Source organism: Coffea arabica, chromosome 2c (genome assembly GCF_036785885.1).
Source record: "Coffea arabica cultivar ET-39 chromosome 2c, Coffea Arabica ET-39 HiFi, whole genome shotgun sequence".
Classification (NCBI taxonomy): Eukaryota; Viridiplantae; Streptophyta; class Magnoliopsida; order Gentianales; family Rubiaceae; genus Coffea; species Coffea arabica.
Window position 1 is genome coordinate 10,546,526 of NC_092312.1, and position 19,444 is coordinate 10,565,969.

The window sequence follows — 19,444 nt, forward strand, 5'->3', positions numbered from 1 at the left end:
TCGCCAGCCACACTTCAGCTCACCTCCGCAAGTTCTTCCCCAGCTTCGTCCGCCGCACGCCGCCTGTCTTCTCCCTCGCTATCACAGCCCTGGCAGCTGACAGCTCGCGCGCAACCACCAGCAACCACTAGCTTCCCGCTGCTATCCCTTTTCCCCCTTTTCCTTCTTTTCTTTCACGCCGTCCACGGTTCTTGTTGCCCCCTCCACTACTGTCCGCAACCAGCTCCACCACCACAGCAGCTCCACCCCGCGCGCGCAGCTCGCAGCCGGCAGCCTCCACTCTCCTCTTCCTAGCGCGACTGCCTCCACTCACCCTAAGCCGCCGCTCCAGCCAGCCGTCGAGCTCTGAGCTCCACCACCAGCCCATCGCCGCCCACAGCCGACAGCGCGCGGCCCTCTCTCGCTCTGCTTCACCACACGCGCAACTCCAAGCGCGCCGCTGCCTATTGGCCTCGTGACCGCCACTAGCCGTCGCTGCTCCGCTGCTCACGCCATCCCACCTGTCCAAGTTGACAGGTGGAGGTATTCCCTTTTCAACCTCGATTCGTATTTTTCTAGTTCTTCTAATGCTGGAATTTGCATTTTTGGGTTTCTTGATAGCTAATAGCAGGGGGTGATTGAGGCATTTTCTGGGGTTCATTTAGAACTGAATTGAGTTTAATTGCTGCTAGATTGTTGGCCGTTTGATTAATTTTTCCCTGTGACTCACCAGTGGTACTGGTTGATTAATTTTAAAGTTTAAGTTCTTGCGGTTGAGTTGCTGCCATTGAATTTAATTCTTTCCTGTCTGTGCACCAGTGGTACTGGTTGCAGTGTTGCTTTCCATTTCTTAATCCTCTGTGCTGGCCTGCCTATTTGATTCTTGAGTTTTGGTGCCTGAACTGTTCTCGAATCCTAACCATTGGTTGTTGCCATTGCCTGCTGCTTGGCCCAATTGCTAAGTTTTGATCGTTTGAGTTGGGTACTTGACTGTCCAACTGGAGGCAGTTGTTGAGATTTTGGGTGGATTTGTGTCCAATTACTGAAATTTGTTGCTTTGTTTAGTCACTCACACTGCTCCTAGTTTGTTCGAATGAAATTGGTTGGACGTCCTTTGCCCGGGGAGTTTAACTGTTACATTGTTTGGGGTGATTTTCTGGTATTCATCGAATTGTTGGGCATTATTTGGGATTGTGGCTGCTGGAGACCCCTATTGCACCCTTAGTTGAGTAATTTTCTGGGTTGGTTTGTTGAATTAGTATTGCCATTGGTTGACTCTAAGTACCTTGTTTGGGGAGTATTCGGTTTTGTGATTTCAATTGCTAAGCTCATTGGAGCACTTGCCGAGATTTTGAGTTGCATGATTTCTGCATTGACTAATATTCGGACCACCATTGCTTATTGTTTGTAATAGCTGCTTTGTTGAGACTTTCGCCTAGTCCTTAGGTGCCCGAAGTTTCCGTTTTCTTGATTGGGGTGGCCGTTTATGTTGCTTCATTATCTGTGGGATGCACCAGTGGTACTGGTTGGGGTATTATAACTACATTTGTTGCCACTTGGTTCTAGTTGGTGGGCTACTTGATCGAAAACTGCCAAACATTTTGATTTAGTTGTAGTCCAAAATTTGAACTACTATTGCTGGTTTTGACGGTTTCTTGGCTCATTTGCTAATTTCGGTTGGTTGAGTTGTGTAATTTCTTATCCAATTGGAGCCATTTGGACAGATTTTGGGTGGGCAAGTTTTGTCACTCTCTGTTGATCTTTGGGAGGCATTTCTGACCGTATTCTACGTATTCAAATTGGTTGAATTCACTGCTTTGTTGAGGTTATTTTTGGTATTACTTGAGTTTTACTTTGCTAATTTCTGTCTTGCGTCCCTTGAAATGCCTTTGGTTGGGTATTTTCTTCATTTGTTTGTTGAATTGGAAGGCTACTGTGCCACTTCCATTGCTTATTGCTGTTGGTGGCGTCTAATTGACTTGTTGGGAGTATTTTACCTATTGATTTCAATTGCTAAATCTTTAGAGCATTTGTTGCGATTTTGGACTACATTGTTCCTGCATTTGACCCAATTGGGGCCACCAGTGAGTATTGATTGAAATTGCTGTATTGTTGGGATATTTGTATAGTCTCTAGGTGCCTGGGTTGTGCATTTTGTTGATTGGGTTGTCTACGAAGGAGGCACCAGTGGCTATTATATTGTTATTGTTTTGAATTTGCTAAGTGGCCTCTCCCACCGATGGCCTCTGATGCTCAGTGGATGAACGAGTAATGCATATCGCCAACCAAGTGGCTCCAATCCCTAAGAACCTGGCCGGGTATTTCCACCTGAACCGCCCCTATTTTGATGACTTCAGGGAAGTAGTGTTGCCCCTCTCCTTCCTTCTACTTTTACATTATCACATTGAGGGCAATGTGTCATTTAGGTGTGGGGGGGAGATCAGTTGGGGTGCTAGTATTTTTGTTTTTAGTTTCTTGGGGCTTTTCCTTTATTTTTAGTTAGTTTTTGCCTATCTTTCATTTATTTTATTTTCTTTTTCTTTCTAGTGGTCAGTCCTTAAATGAATACCAAGTTTTGATGCTGGATTGTTGCCTCTAATTATGCTATTGCCAAGTTTTATTAATAAAAGGGTATCAAGCTAATGTGATTGAGTTCAGGAATATCTCTTTGGTGAATATCAATAATTGCTTAACTTTTCCTATTTTTGGTTAACTTTTCTAGGCATGGGGAATGATTGTTGGCATTTTTCATGTGAATTGGTCCAATTATTAATTTTAGTTCTCCATGTTTGGAATTTGAGGCTGGCTGCTGTTATTTTTAGTTATTGTGCTTTATGAGTGTAAATAAGAGGTGACTGTACTCCACTAGTTGTTACTACTGAGTAACCGGGGATTTTCACCTAAAGTGTCGATTTTCGCGTCAAAAGGTAGTAGTTGCTATGAGTGCATGGTCTCGTAGCGATTGGAGCTGAGTAACCGGGATCCTACATCTATCAAATGTTGGAGTTCGCGTCAAAAGTCTCTAATAGCTAGAAACTAAGTCTTTTGTTATTATTGAAAAAGAAAAAAAAATAAAAATAAAAAAAAAGAGAAAAATAGAAAAACGTGATAAAAAAGGTGAAGGTTGTGTAAGTGTGTGTCTAAAGTCAGCTTACCGATCTATGGGTTAATGTTGAGATTTGGATTAATAGTTGGACCATTTGCTGATAAATGTGAGCAACCATTCCTTTTTCTTAGATTAGTTTGCTTTAAATTGGAGGAGTTGGTAGTTTAGATGCTAACCGGGGTGATTTTTCTTGGATCTTGACCTGTGTCGCTTGATATATGATTTTCTTGGTGTCTTGGCAATATGGTAGTTGGAGTAACAGCCATGGTCAAATTTTGGTGTTCAATTGTTGTTCCCATGCTTGAGGGCAAGCATGATTTAGGTGTGGGGGGAATTGATAGGGTGTTAATTGTTAGTTATTTTATTATTAATCTCCCTTTTTATCCTTGCCAAATATTGCTTAATTGTTAATATTTACTCATATTTGGTATCTGCACTTAATTTCAGGAATGAAGTAGAAAACTACCAAAAAGGAGGGATTTAATGGAAAATATGGAAACTTCTAAGGGCTTCAATTCTTGGGCCCTTGAATTGGTGGGGACCACAAGCTAGTGAAAGGCATTTAGTCATTTGGGCTCTTCAAAAGAAGCTACGTAGAGAGACTTGGAGAAAGAAGTACTTTGGAGGCTTTGTCCACATGTGTGGGGACCACCTAGATAGCTTTTAGTCATCTTTCTTTTGTTGCTTTAAAAGGGGACAACGTACAGAAGCAAAGGACATCTAGGGCTTTAGTTTTAGTTTTTTAGTTTAGTTCTATTTTCCTTTCTTTGGACTGGCCTCTGACACACGCCAGGTGTTCGACAATATTCCCCAACGGGGAGATTTTCTCATGAGGCGTGGTTAAGCTTTTCTAGTCAAGGGGACAACTGACGATTTGGTTCGACAATTACTGTGAGATCGAATCTGTTTTAATTATTTTCTTCATTTATTGGTATTTATATGTTCCTTGATTTTAATTGCTATGGCCTTGTGTATGATTGATTAGTGCGCAATAATTAATTATTCATATAGGCTATTTTTGCTAAATAGGGGTAATTGAATCCGTAATTGTTCGTTATCTCTACCTCAGTAGCAACTGGCGTAATTGGGTTTATGTCAGGGGAGCATATGATCTAATTTAAACAAACCCTCGTAGCGTGTTTGTTGGTTAGGATTGGGCCTCTCTAATTATTAATGCAATCTAGAAATTAAATCCTACGGTCGTACCTAGGGTTATTTTTGGGTTAGAGAAATGGCTAACGGTCGTACCTTAGCTATCGAGAAATTAAGGAAGGGTTGGTTGTTTATCGCGTGCATGACAACTATAACTAATCTATTGCTAAATGTTGGAATTATTTCCGCATCAATGATCAGTGCATGAACCATCTCTGATGTGTACCCTTGGCTAGAGTTTCCTTAATTATTTCTTTTAATTAATTATTTTCTGCAGTTAATTTATTTAGTTAGCACTCAATCCAAAACCCCCCATACTCTGGACTCTAGAAGGAACGAGTTATCCCCAGTCCCTGTGGATTCGACCCTACTCACCGCTATATACAAAATCTGTATTTTTCTCGAGTAGGTATTTATTATTGTACAGGTTCGACACCTGTCAGCTGCAAATGAATCGAGCCGCTCGCGAGTGGCTCGAGTCAAGCTCGAATTGAACTCGATCAATATCGAGCTCGAGTTGGCTCGAGTCGAAATCGAGCTCGAACTCGAGTTCAAAATATTAAACTCGTTAGCTCGCGAGCCGGCTCTCGAGTTTGAGTATATATATATATATATATATATATATATATATATATATATATATATATATAATATAATATATTTTTTATTTTAAGTATATATATATTTTTTATTTTCTTATTTTAATAGTAAAATTACATATACATCCTTAATATTTTATTATTTATTAAGAAAAAAATATTATTTTATTTATTTTTTTAAAAATAAAATAATTATTTTCTAAAAGTGGTGAACTGTTGAAAACTATAACTTTGTCTGCTTCAGTTCGTCAAAGAAAATTATTAATTTTTTTTTTTTAAAAAAAGCATGCTATATGTTGTAGCTGGAGATTGAAATGTAATTTAGAGCAAATACCAATTAATTGCCATTCCTTTACATTGAAGGAAAATGAAATACGAAACGGCCAAACCCACAAAAGAAATAAGACGAAACAAATCGAAAACGACAATAAGACAGCCGATTATGATAGAAGAAGATGATGATCGTAGTTCCATTCCATCTTTATCAATTAATTAAACTCTCTAGCCGGGAGGGCTGATGATGCGACAAGTGCAACAATATGCATCAATTCCACCCCGCTCTTAAACGTTTCGTAGTCGACTAAAAAACCGATCCTATGCAGTTCGTCGCTATCCCGCTCCCTAACGAATATTTGATTTTTTTTTTCTTTTTTAAAGAGGATCAACAGTAATTCCTCACTTATTTTTTGATGACTCGAACTCGTGATCTGTTGATTACCGGTGAAACATAAGCTACGCTTTGTTGTCAAATATTTGGTACCTGAACAAACAAAAAATAGCAATTGAACTTGTCCAATGTCCCGCGAGCATGAATTCAATGTGATACCATAATAAAGGTAGACCATATAGACCGAATAAATTTCAACTTTCTATCTAAAACACTTCAATTATTCCCTCCATTGCATCTAAACTGTCAAAAACGATTGCAGATCATTTCATATTCTTTAATTTAAAAAAAAAAAACCAAGATTTTCATAATATAGACTTGGGACAAATTTTTTTAGACATTGTTCCAACTCGCATGAATAATCACAGTACAAATATTTTAATATTCCAGCAAAAAAGTTTACAGAAAAAACAAGAAATTAAAAGCTCCAAAAGTTGTCCGTTTAGCTGAAGATAACAATAAATGAGGCAGAAGGTGTACATTCTTTTGTTGTTTATGGGAGAATTAGACTGTCATCTTGAGAAACGTAAATATTGATATGTTAAAATAACTACAAATCTTATAAGTTAGTTGCTTCTTAATTTGATACATACCAACACCTTGTCTTGGAAAGATTAACATATGCAGCAAGAAAACTAGAAAATATGGTTCATAAACAAGAGTTTAGTAACTTTGAAGTGAAGGTAAGCAAGATTGAGCTTGTGGCTGCAGTGGTTCCAAAGCAAGAAGCCAAGAACATTGGATACCACAATCCAATCTCGACTTGATCTTGTTTCCACTTGATGTAGGTGTTACCTTTTGTTACAAGAAGCCCTCCTCTTCCGGCCCCCACACCACACATTCGAGTCTATGGTTAGCGTTCTCAGGAAGGCTTTTGCCCAAACACTAGTCTCCTACTATGCATTTGCAGGAGAGTTGGAGCAAAATGGAGCTGCTATGCACTAACGGTGGGGTGGATTTTGTCTATTTGTACAGTCCAGATGAAAGCACGGAAGGCAAAATTGTCCCTAAAAAGAAGCTAGGTATACTCGCCGTTCAGGTAACTAACTAGTATATGAATGTAGAATTAAAAAAAAAAATTAAAGATATATAATTAACTATCATACAACATACATGTTGGAGATAAACGAATAATCTCACAATAGACCGAAGAAACAGAAATGAAGAAAGAACGATTTCAACTCGTAACCTCTAACCAAGTCTCGCCTTATTTCTTCTTTTATTTTCTTGTGAATTTTAAACCATGCCCTCTAGTACTCCAAAAATGTTTGATATTAAACGACGGGTCAATGCTTGCCCAAGATCCTACGCAATTGGTCGGACCAATAGCAGTACACATATTAACATTCATGTGTACGTTGACATATGATATGTGCATCTTAACCATGATGACATGGAAATTTACAGAAATAAAATGTACACTGTTCACATTATTTATGTGCACCCGTGACATTTCCTTAACCATTGGTTTCCTATATCATATCAATTCCTTTAAATCAATAATTGGTCCTGCCTTAATCCAAAAATAGAGTATGTTAACCCCACTATTTCCTTACTACCACTGGATCGATCAGGAGCCTCTCAAGTTGGTTTCTGTCTAATTCAGTTCCGTTGACATAAATTTTTATAACTTTTGTTATGTGTAATTATTTTTTTTTTCACTTTAATTTAGTCGTATGAATTAATAAACTCATGTTTATACGTACCAAAGTTATAGCAACTTTAAATGAAATGTTGTACGAATTTCATTTTTTTTTATAAATAGTAAATTTCATTTACGCACTGTTGAAAATCATCTAGCACGATTTGATTTGTACCACTACTTTAATTGCAGGTTAAACATGCAATAGAAATTACAAATCTGCAATTTAACAGATACAATAAATTTAAAAAGAGTTATGAATAGATTTAAAAAATATAAGAAATTTCAAAATTATCTTCTACTAGATAAATCATTGCAACTCCCTTTTGTGTATATTGCAATCACTAGATCTGCTAATCTACAATTGCAATTTTAAACTCTAATAATGATGACGAGATCTATCAAAATAGATCCAAGATTCAAAAAAAATTCAAATCTAATAACCAAATCTAAAATAAATTCAAATCTAACAAGAAAATAAGGGAAAGACCATAAAAGTCTCCATAGGAATAATCCTTAGGAGAATAGAAAATTCTCACTAAAAATCTCTAGGAGAAATAGAAAACTCTCATTAACAAAATTTAGGAGTGACTTTGTTCAAAAAATAAAATAAAAAAAAAAATCACGGGAAGGAAATTATAGTGTGGTCTCCCTCCTTAAGGGAAAACCTTTATAAAGAGAAGAAAAAATATAGAGAAGTTAGAGAAAAGGAAAAGGTATATTGTACAAATTTCCTAATTAGACAGAATTGAACAATTATTCAACTTGAGAGGTTTCGATCCATTGCAACCTTGATCCATAAGACAAGAATTGGAAACATTTTATCCAACCAAAGGCTACAAAATTCAATTGCGGAGGCTTGATGATCGGCTGCATTTTTGACCATCGAGTTGCAGACGCCCGCTCTGTCAACATGTTTTTTTGTGTCACGGGCAGAAATGGCTCAGTCCAAATCCTTATCCGTGCTACCCTCATTTCGGCGGTCAATGCTCTCCCCTCGCCGTCCTGGTGGCTTTGGTGGTCTAGTCAGTGCGACACGTACATTATCCCAAACTTGAAACTAACACCTCCGGAACAAGAAACCAACAGTATCCATCCATCATGATCAGGAGCAAACAAGCCGTATTTACTGTGTCAAGGAAGAAGATATCTGCAGATAACAATCTTTAGCGAATGATGGTGACTATGCTAAAGTTTTGGCTTTAAACTTTGCAGGGATGCTAAACTTTGTACATCAAAGTATTTTCTGCTAAGTCAAGTCCGTTTTCAAGGTGAAGTAATCTCAAATGTTATGGAGACACAGTCCCTTGTAATATTTTGCAGAATTCGTGGTATTTTCTCCTTTTATGAGACTTAGGGTGTGTTTAATAAAATTGAAGTCTGAAAACTGAATCTAATACATTTGAGTACATATCACATTCAAGGATAAATGAATATCTTATCACCTAATTTTGAGAGTAAGTTTTGGTTAGAAAATTCAATGCCATTTAATTAATTCACATGTTCAATTTTTGGTTATCAAACGATCTTATGAATATGTTAAAATCTAAATTCATTAAATTTAAGTGCTGAGTTGGGTTATCAAACAGGGTTTTACTAAAATAGTCAGACCCAAAAGTATGTGACCCATTGGGTTCCGATGAAAATACTAAGCCTCTGGCCCAATAAATAGATTGTGGCCCACATCAAGTCAATACCAAAAGACGCTTCGTTTTCTTCTACCATTTATTTTTGCCCATTTCACAAACTTTCAACTCCCCGCTGGTTTTGGTAAATGCATCTAAATACTTTTTCCTTTTATTTTTAATTTTTTATAAGTACTTCTTGTTTTTCAAGTAAAATTGCTGAAGAAACTTGGAAAGTATTTTACCTCTCTCTTGAAAAGAAATATTCGAATGCATATTTTATAACTGTTGAACACTACTGTTAGAGTTAAAGAGATTGGAAGTATAATTAGTGGTCGAATGAATAAAAACCAAATATCTTCAATTTTTTTAGTTATTTATGCATTAAAAACTAAAAAAGGATGTTCAATATTCAGCTATATATATATATATATATATATATATATATATATATATAGTTACCCACTATTCCTTTAATTATCTTCGTGAAGAATATTACTATATTAAAACCTGGAGATGACCTGGGGCAAAATTATCAAAGGAACTAGAGGTCTCCTCCCTCAGTTAACAATAGAGCATTTGCAGACGTAGTAAGCCGTCCTGGTGACATGTGAAGCCAAGGGTAATCTGGATAAGTAACTATTTCAGTTAACAATATACAATGTTTTTTATTTTCTAATTCATCACAAGCAATTTAAACAACTAAAAATAATGTAAAATTGAGTCTCTTATTTATTTTGAAAGAATTTTTCTAATGGATGTTTAATAGGCACTCATTGATGTAGAAATTAAACTTAATTTACTATGTGAATGCACGCATTCATATTTAATCCCTCTTATATTTAGACGTGTTCAGAAATGATCTTCACTTTTATAAAATAAATAAATAAATAAGTAAATAAATAAAACTCGAGCCCACTCTAGTCAAACTCTACCAGCTTCTTGCCTCCAAGACACTAAAAAGTCGTTGTCCCGACCAAATTCCATCATATCGACCCTTAATATCCAGACGACGTTTTTCAAGAATTTAGAAACTTTCTAAGTAGTCTAATCGTGTGGTGCGACCGCTAGCAGCTGCAATGAATTTGATTTTGCAAGTAAAAGAAGAAACAAATCTTGCTATGCATGAGCATTACGAGGGTAAATAACATGATTATAAGGCAAGTCAAAATTCCTAACTTGATTATGCAAATTTTTTTTTCTAGAAAACTTGCTCAAAATTGGTTTTAAATTTCTTCTAGCAAAAGAGATGGTTGAGATTTAAAAAGTAAAAAGGTGGAATAAGGATTTAAAGCCAAGACTGCTTATTTATGAGGTTTCAACCTTAGTCACTAAATCAAAATCCCATCGTTGCTGCGATTTTCTTTGCTACTGAGTAAAACATAATGATTGTGCAAACTCACGAGAGAGTTTCAGCTTCCTGTCCAACTGAACTTCTAAATTTGACAGAATTAGCTCCTGCAAGACGTTCATATTCCATCATGTTAAGTTAGAAAATCAACCTATATTTTAGTTTTTTTTTTTTTTGCTCTTTCTCTTTCTGATGAATAAAGTATTATCCATCCATAACACCCACCCACATCGTCGTACCACCCAAGGAACAGGCATGGGCCCAATAATCAGCTGCATTGCTCCAATGAAATGGCACCTGTCTGCTGACTCTGCTCATTCTTGCCAACTCAAAATTTTATCGGTCATGAACTAGGAAACATCAAACATGTTACCATTTGGTGCTGCAGAAGCACAAAAACTAACAGATAGATCCCCTTGTTATATATAAAGCATGAGGCTGATGGATACATTTCTCAGTGTTAGCAATTATTGTGGATTCTTGGAACTTTGTTCAGTTTTCCATCCTTTTGTGGCCACTATATAGTGTATATATATATATTTTTAGGTAAATAAATGGATTGATGAAATCGTCCTAGATGTTAGGTGGGACTCGAGAAGAATGAGACGACAAGGAGGGCAACTGGGCAAAAACAACGGGCGGATGGAGATTCTGAATATGTGGACTAGGAGGAGATGAGAGATATGTTGACATGTTACTTGTGAGTTTCTGTTGCCTGTACCCAGAATTTAGAACGTCCAAGTACGATGATGATGATGATGGATTTTGACTTTTTATTTTTCATCGCTTAATGAGTATTCCATTTCTTTTTCTTTTGTTTTTTCTTTCCCCTCATATCAGAATTCAGAAGCAGAAAATACAAACTCAGAAAGTGGAACTTATGAATGGGAAAGGATGGCGTGTTTAAGTCAATGAGTATCTGAATTGGCCGTCCACAAAATAGACAAACTTGCGTGTGACAAAGTGTGTGGATTTCAACGGACACCAGCTAGCGCTCTCACTTCCCAGCCAAGGAAATCGGGTTACCTTACGGGGTTGGGTGTTTTTGGTTTCCATTAGCTAGGAATTAATAATGCGTGCTAATTTTTGATCATATCCGTTTTATAGATGTATATATATCCACGAAGCAAATATGGAAAGTAGATTCAACTTTTTTATTATTTGGAAAAAAAAAAAAAATAAGGGACTTGCATGAATAGTAATATATATGCTCTAGCAGTCTCCTGAATACGCAACGGATCTTCTGTCTCACACCCTCTATCCTGAATGGAATAGACAGAACAGAAATAAATCTCATCCCTATCCCATGTAGTCCCAATTGTCAAACAACAAAGAGGATATAATTCAAAGATATAGAGAAACGAATTTTGAAACTTTAATTTTGTCATTTGATTAGTTCTCTATTGATGGTTTTATTTCACTACTTGAGGATAATTTCCAAGATTTTTATCTTGCAAGATTCCCAGGCCTCTTTGCCTCATTGGCCGTGGCGTCTGGCTTTATTATTGCATGAGTGATACAGAATAGTAGATGAAAGAAGACCATAAAATACAAAGAGACCCCAACACAGCTGCCACTTGCCCCCCCTCTCTCACTCTCTTTTTCTTTTTTTTTTTATCCTCTTTGTTTCAGCCGGAAAACCAGGAACAAGAAATATAAACATAAAAAATTAATAAAAGAGCAGCCACCCCACCTGAAAGCATAATATCTATCAGACCCCTTTTGGTGGCACATAAAGATTTGATCATAGGGCGAGACTTCTTGAGAGAACTCACAAAGGTGAAAGACAAACACCCCCCGACACACACAGACACACACCAAACCCCCTCAACCCCCCCCCCCCCCCCCCCCCCCCAAAAGAAGGAAAAAGAGAAAAAGAAAACAATATGAAGAAATGTGAACTCTGCAATTCTACAGCAAAAATGTACTGTGATTCAGATCAAGCAAGCCTTTGTTGGGATTGTGATGCCAGAGTTCATACTGCCAACTTCCTTGTTGCTAAGCACTTGAGGACTCTTCTCTGCCATGCCTGCCAATCTCCAACACCTTGGACTGCCTCTGGTCCCAAACTTGGACCTACAGTTTCAGTTTGCCAGGCCTGTGCCAATAGAACTTCAAGTAGTATTGACGGTGATCATGATCCTGAAAATAATAGAGACGACAGCGACGAGGACGATGATGCTGATAGTGAAGATGAAGATGATCAAGATGACAATGATGATGGTGATAGCAGCGATGACAGTGGCGATGAAGATGATGGAGATAATCAAGTTGTGCCTTTGTCTCCCACGCCTTTACCTCCACCTCTGATCTCGAGCTCTTCTAGTAGCGAAGATTCATCGAGAAGATCTTCTCATAGAAGAGATGGAGGCGTCTCAAGTTCAAGAATTGGGTATTTTTCCAATCATTCAAATGAAAATGGCAGATTCTCCTGTGATGTATGTGCTTTCTTCCTCAAATCTTTCTCTCTCTTACATGTGCATTAGCAGCTACCCCTTTAATCCTCTGTTTCCTCTGTTTTCTCTGCACAACCAGTCTCAAAAATGTGAATTTACCTTAGCTTCGCACAGCATTTTTCTGTTGTTTACTCAGAGACAATTTCAAAGTTCGCAAATGAATTTAATAGAGCTCCTTGCTCTTCAGTTAATCACAGTGCTGTTCGGCACCTTTTTCTCATAGCAAAATTTTGTCCTTCAGAGCATTGAAAGATCAAGGCAAAAGGGCAATTACAGGATCAGTTCTCCAACCTCCTGGGTTTGAAGATGAAGAGATTAGAGATCAAAAGGGCTACTAGATAGAGATCATATATTGACATTCGAGGAAGATTGTTCAATATGACCTTACAATTTTACTACTTTTGATGTAAAGTGAAGAGAGCATGAAGACGGTTGTGTAAATGGCATTCCAGGTAGAGTGCTAGTCTTCCGGAATAATGTGATTTATTTTGACAAATTTGTGGAGTCCTCGAAGAATCTATTCGATAATCTAACATCTGCTGTTACAATTTCTGTGTTCATATTTGCCATCTTTTCTGAATTTTAGGCCATCAACAGTGGTAGGCTAGCTTTAAAATTTGTTAGATGCTTATGATTTGGAAAAATTTTAAAAAACAAAAAATCAATTTTTCATGCATGTTAAATACTGGAGGAGAATGTTTGAAGAAAAAAATTTGTACTTGGTGGGAGAAGTCGACAAGGACAGGATAACTTCCAGCTGGAGACGGTGTTTGACAAGTCATATTATTACTCATTGGCAATGAAGAATGCTTTTCATTTGAGAAATAAGGTAATCATCAATGCATGATGTGTTGTTCGTTTCTGAAACAAGATAAGATGAGAATTGACCATCTTTTGCACGTTATATTGGCAGCAGCACCTTAATCTATATGGAAATATATATATATATATATATATATATATATAGGGCCATTTTTCTTATTTTCGTTCTACTCTTTCTCAATGGGATATTGAGTAAACCATATGGAATCAAGATTTAATTTTTTTTCAAAAAAAACTTCTGATATGGGCTTTATCCCTTCAGCATGTTGAGGTGTTGATTTTCCAATTTACTGTAACAAATTGAAGGGAAATAAAATTAATCACCTAAACTGTAAATTACTCGTGGTCTTACTACATTAGCCCCAACCGTCTATCTTAATGTCTCCGTTGTAGGGATGGTAGCAGAGATAGGGTAAAACTCGATAGCTGCAGTAACTCGCTCCGATGGTTAATCCAATTAAACGATCAATTGATAATCCGATTAGATAATAGATTGATAATCTTAGGGTTTGGCATTGATTAGGGATTACCAATGGGTAATCGAATAAAATTTTGTAAGAGAATCCTAAAAGATCGATACTTGACACACACACACGCGCGGACTCAATTTTATAGTTTAATAAAATATAATTTAAACCTAGCTCTTTACATAACCCTTCATAAAAATGTTGAATTCCTCTCATGCAAATTTTATGACTTTATCGAAGTTTAAAATTTAAGGTAGTGTGTTAATTTAACACGGTATATGTATTAATTTTAATTTGATGACAATTAATTCTCTTTTTTTTTTTTTTGAATTATTCAGATTAGGTGATAGAGGGTATGCGATGAATAATCGAACTCAAGAGAGGGTTTCGTAGAGGGAGTTAAAATTTGCAGGATTACCAAATAAGTTAAGGATTTGGCTTTAGACAAGATTTAGATACACGGTTAAGGATTTTGTAAAAGGAATCTTTGAGAGTATCCAACCCGCTCCATTCCTACTCCACTCCTTCCAATGCCATAAAAAAGAAAAAACCCAAAAGTTAGGACTTAGGACAAGCAAGCACGCGGCATAGCAAACCGAATAGATATAATCCTTCTTTACCGTATGGTTTTGTTCTATAGCAAGTGGATGGAAAGAACTCCTGCTTCCGGTCCTTTGGTTGAAGTCATTAAATTATCAAACCAACCCCACCCAACTCGTGTTGACTCCATAGATAATTGCCGGCGCTCATTCCACTGCAGATTAGTGTAAAAATTGGTCGCAGTTGAACTTTGAGAGTTCGAGCAAGTGGGACCTTTGACTACGGGGGAAAAAAGAAATTTGTGGACAGCAATGGTTTTGGCCTCCTAATGAAAGCAAAATTCTTTCTTTTACTCAAAAACTTGCGTGGTCATTAATTAATTGACTCCCCTTGTCTCTATCTCCCTGCGTACCATATTCCAAGTATGCAATGAACCTGAGGCTGTTGATTGAAGATTCAATCTCAATGGACAATAATGTCAGTCACTACTCAAAATTGGTCATTGGATTTGGTGGCAGTAGCATTCTATTCTACGTTTGGCTGCGCCACAAGTTTTCCGGACCCCGCTTTTGTTATATGCTTGAGCCTGCACCATGCACCCCCCGGCTGGTAGTAGTATTGTGTTTGCCATTACATAAGCCAACCTAATACTCTACTCGTGACGCTTCTTTCTTTGCGTTCATCAAGGTTCTGGTTATGGTAATAGAAAAGAAAATTTTGGGAAGAGAAGCTCTTGGAGTTAATTTAAAACGAAGTGAATGGTTATTTTGTTGGGTTTATGGTTTTATACTTGGATTCGATCATGAACAAGTCTAAAAACCACTTCAACCTGTCCGAGTAAACGCCAATGAACTACTACTAGCCCAAAAAAAAACAAAAAAAAAGAGTTGTGATTGGCCAAAAGTATTTTTGCTGCTTTTCTCTTTTCAAATGATTCTTGCTCTCTCAAAATCTACTCCAACAAATATATAGAAAATTGGAAATTCTCAAAAGAGCGCAAGTCAGAGTTCTTAGACGACGAGGAAGAAGGTTGGATTAAATAGTAATTAAGATGGGAGGGATAATAAGAAGATAGATAGTGCTGAACTATTCAAAAGCTTCCACTTAAGGGAGGGAAAAAAAAAGAAAGAAAGAAAGAAAGAAGTCGTGCTTAGATAACGTCAGAAGCAAGAGATGATGTCAAAGTGAATCGGCTAGGGTTTAAGATCCCAGAATGGTTTGCCAGTGGACTATTTATATTTTGTTTTGCACGAGTTTAGCAGCAACACGAGCCAATAGTTGCAAGACGGTGGTAGTACCTGACAGGGCTCAACTTGGGGAGGATTATTAAGCAAGCAGGTTAGGTAACAATGAAGGAAAAAATCTTCCAAACTGACCACTCAATTAATTAAACCTAGGAATAGAATAGTGTATAAAGTTGATATGGGATCCTAAGATGTGAAAAGGTATGATTCACCGACACCTCCACGTGCCTAACATAACCACATATTGATATTCTAATCGTAGCTTTGATGATGGAACTGCTTGTTAATTAATTGTTTCCTGCTAAGATAATCAAGAGAGAGAATCCAGGAAAGAGGAGTTTGAGGTGGGGGGAGGCCTCAAACTGTTACGTGGCGGAGGCGCCTTATGCGATGAGGAAATACGACTTTAATTTGTGTGGCTCTGTGTGTGTGTTTTTTTTGTGTGGAAAATGTCTCTCCACCATGAAGGACGAGAAGTGATTAATCTTTTATTTCTTGAGTAGAGTAGGTTCGCGCATTCATCCCTGGATTCTGACTCAACTTTATGAACTTCGCTGAAATAGAAAGCACTTGTTCTTGGTAATTGCCTTTTCCGATCATGGCCGCACGTACTTTGAAACTCTTCTTCTTCTTTTTTAGAATAAGCGGAAGACTTACAATTTCTCCCGTCTTACTGTCCAATCTAAACGTCTCGGATTATTCTTAGTAATAGCTTTTGCTATTTTTTTATCATGGCCGTGCATTTTTTAAGTTTTGAAACTCTTTTTTTTATTTTTTTGCCTTGTTTGGTTGATACATGCATGAGAGGACTTGAATCGAAAGCTTCTAGCTTACAATTCTTTCCATTCCTCCTCCCTTTGAAACTCTTTCTTTCTTGAATAATCTTTCTTCGACAAACAAACGATAATAATATCTTTTTTCCAATAGGTTTTGGAGGGGAACAGGGCATGAGATTTCAAACCCTCGATCCTCAATATTACTCCTTCATCTTGAATCAAAATTCGTGAAATTTTCTTTTGTACCGGACCCATGCATTCCGGATGCATCTCATGCACGAACAAACTTGGAGCCATAAGACAACAATTGCATTTGAACTTCAAAGTGTAAGAAGCCCTTGACAACTTCTCAAACTCTTTTTCTTGGATGTTGTAGGAGTAGCTATCCCAAGTGCCTGAGCTAGTTCTTGGTTTCTCTATAATTGCTCGTGACTCCAATCTCTATAACACGTTTTTATGCTCTTAAAGAAGCTTTTTGTTTCTCAAAATCTTTTCAAGTGACGTATTGTGAGAATTAGGAGATTGGAATCCTCTGTTTAATTGGAGAAAAGAAAGCTTAAATTTATGTTCATTTTTCTCCTTCTGTCTATATATAAAGGGGAAAAAAAAAATAATCTCGTGCATTTATTAGTTCCCCATTAACATGGCTCATTTGCAACTGTGCCACCATTTAAAGTCCATGCCGGGCTGCAAAGAAGGACTGGAAGAAACATAAAGAATCACTCCATCCATTGAACTTCGTCCGAAAACATGCATCTCATCTCACCTGTCTCGTGCAGTAACAAAACTCTCTAAACATGCATCCATTAAACTTTGTTTATTTCGGGAAGTGAGGCCCATCCACCATGGTAGTACGAAGATGGTAGGATGCTTACAAAGAAAACTCACTCTATTTTGAAAAATTTGTTCACAAGATTTTGAAAATAATTTTCTTGTCAATTCATCGTAAGGTTTCCAAGATATTAGAGGAGTGCTTATTGCTCTGCCAAAAACCCTTAGCATAATAAATGACCAGAAAAACCTCGACAGAGAATAATAAGGCAATATAATATGTTTTGTCTTTCTCAATTAAAATGAAATGAATACTATATTGGATTAACGTAATTCATGCTGCGTGAATTCTTTTTTATTTTTTCTCATTCCATCTACCATTTTGATCTATTCATATGGGCTCGAAATGTTCACTTGGGATCCTCGATGACATGTTTTCTATGCCAATCCAATGCCATCAATAGTGTTGCGCCAAGTTTCTAGCGGCTTATTCGTTTCCTTTGACAGCAGCGGCTAGATTACTTGCATCCGACCAAGAGAAAGCGCCGAAAGCAGGGAGGAAGGAGCCCTTGACCCGCAACAGACAGAGGAGGATTTATTCGATCAATTACATAGTTTGAAGAAAAATATAGCACATTGTTTCATTCTATGGCAACTGACCAAGTTTTGAAGTATTAAACTGCAGCCGCATCTGGGAAAAACGTGCTCTAGGAATTGTTTAGCTTAGTTGAGAAATCTCCTCCCTTTTCTGCAAACAATTTGAGAGGTTTAAAATTCCATTTTTGGGAGATCTCCTTTCACCGAAAAAAGGGGAGAGGCACCAAAATTGGGGCATGTTCTTTCACAAAAAAAGAAAAAGAAAATCACTGCTATTAATTCGCCTGTCAATTCTGCTTTTTCAGATAAGAATCCCATCGGCGCCACCATTACTGTCAAGTGTTGATAGGAGAATATAAGGCCGGCTATGTCTATCTGTCATTCGCTCCATGGCTTCTTGGTTAGACAACTTGCTTGGTAAAAGTAGAACACACCATCAATCATTAATTTTGGTTTTTGGAATATAATCGAGTTTATTAGTGTTCTTACATATTTGGAGAGAGAGATTAACTGTTAAAAATTCACCATTATAGTGGTGATTAGTACTCCCTCCGTCCCACTTTTATAATCTTGTTTTCCTTTTTCGTCCGTCCCAAATTGTAGTCCACTTCCCCATTAAGGAATGTAGTAATCTTTCAAATTGTCTAAAATACCCTTATTAAATATCTTGTTATTAATACATTGTTATTAAATACTAACTCACTACATTGAATACATTGAGCTTTTCCAATGCACTCTTCGTGATTAGCATAAGGGTATTTTAGGAAATTATTAATCTAAATTTATGTTTCCAACCAAATTAATTACACTTTCTTAATCTGTGTGAAAAAAAAACCAAGACTAATAAAACGGGACGGAGGAAGTATGTAAGTATCAGTGCATTACACCTACCGAACACGTCATTAATCGTTCAACACGTTAATTAACCGGACATATTTGGAACATCGAACGCTCCAAGGTTGACATCAAGACGGTAGTACTAATTAAACTACAAGAAGTAAGAGCCCAACCTTCCAGCCTCCATCAAAATAAACATTCATCAATCATACCTCATTTCCATCAAAATAAACATTCATCATTCATACCTCATTTCATGGTGTACTAAGTTCAGAACGCAAAATGGACAACGGATTTTTCGAATTCACATTCACTTTCTTTTATATCATGTTGACATGGAGAAACGAAATCAAGAAACAATTGCATCCCCTTTTCCATGGCGATACAATACAATTGTAGTTCGCCTGTCAAGAACCTCCGGGCACCAGGCCAGCCTAGTCAAGCCAATGCTGTGAGAGGAACTCCAAAAATTTACACAAACCTTAGGCCACACCACACACTCATTCATTTGTTAATTGCCACTCAGGAAACCCCTCAGGCTTATCAGGTTTCTCATCTCCTTCCTCATTTCTCACCATGTGTTCAAAACTCCCCTCACCTCCCCTTTTCAGAACATATCAGTACGGAGAAGTGGTAAATTTGCCCGTTTATTTAAGTCATCATCCTCGAGCCCTTTCATGATTAGTCATTCAACAATCTTACCTACTTTACTACCATATATCACTACTACAACTCATTAAACTACACGGATCAATTTGCAAGTCGGTCTGCGTTGAGGTATAAATTAAGGCAAAATAAGAGCATTGAAACCCA

At 37.2% G+C, this 19,444-nt stretch overlaps 1 protein-coding gene across 1 annotated transcript; it reads left to right on the forward strand.

Annotated features, from left to right (window-relative positions):
* The first annotated feature begins 11,827 nt into the window (after positions 1-11,827).
* Positions 11,828-13,125, forward strand: LOC140035021 (uncharacterized). Its single transcript, XM_072074292.1, has 2 exons — positions 11,828-12,559; positions 12,819-13,125. Exons 1-2 carry the CDS (start codon positions 12,008-12,010, stop codon positions 12,879-12,881), a joined length of 615 nt encoding a protein of 204 aa, XP_071930393.1. The 5' UTR covers positions 11,828-12,007; the 3' UTR covers positions 12,882-13,125.
* Positions 13,126-19,444: the final 6,319 nt, after the last annotated feature.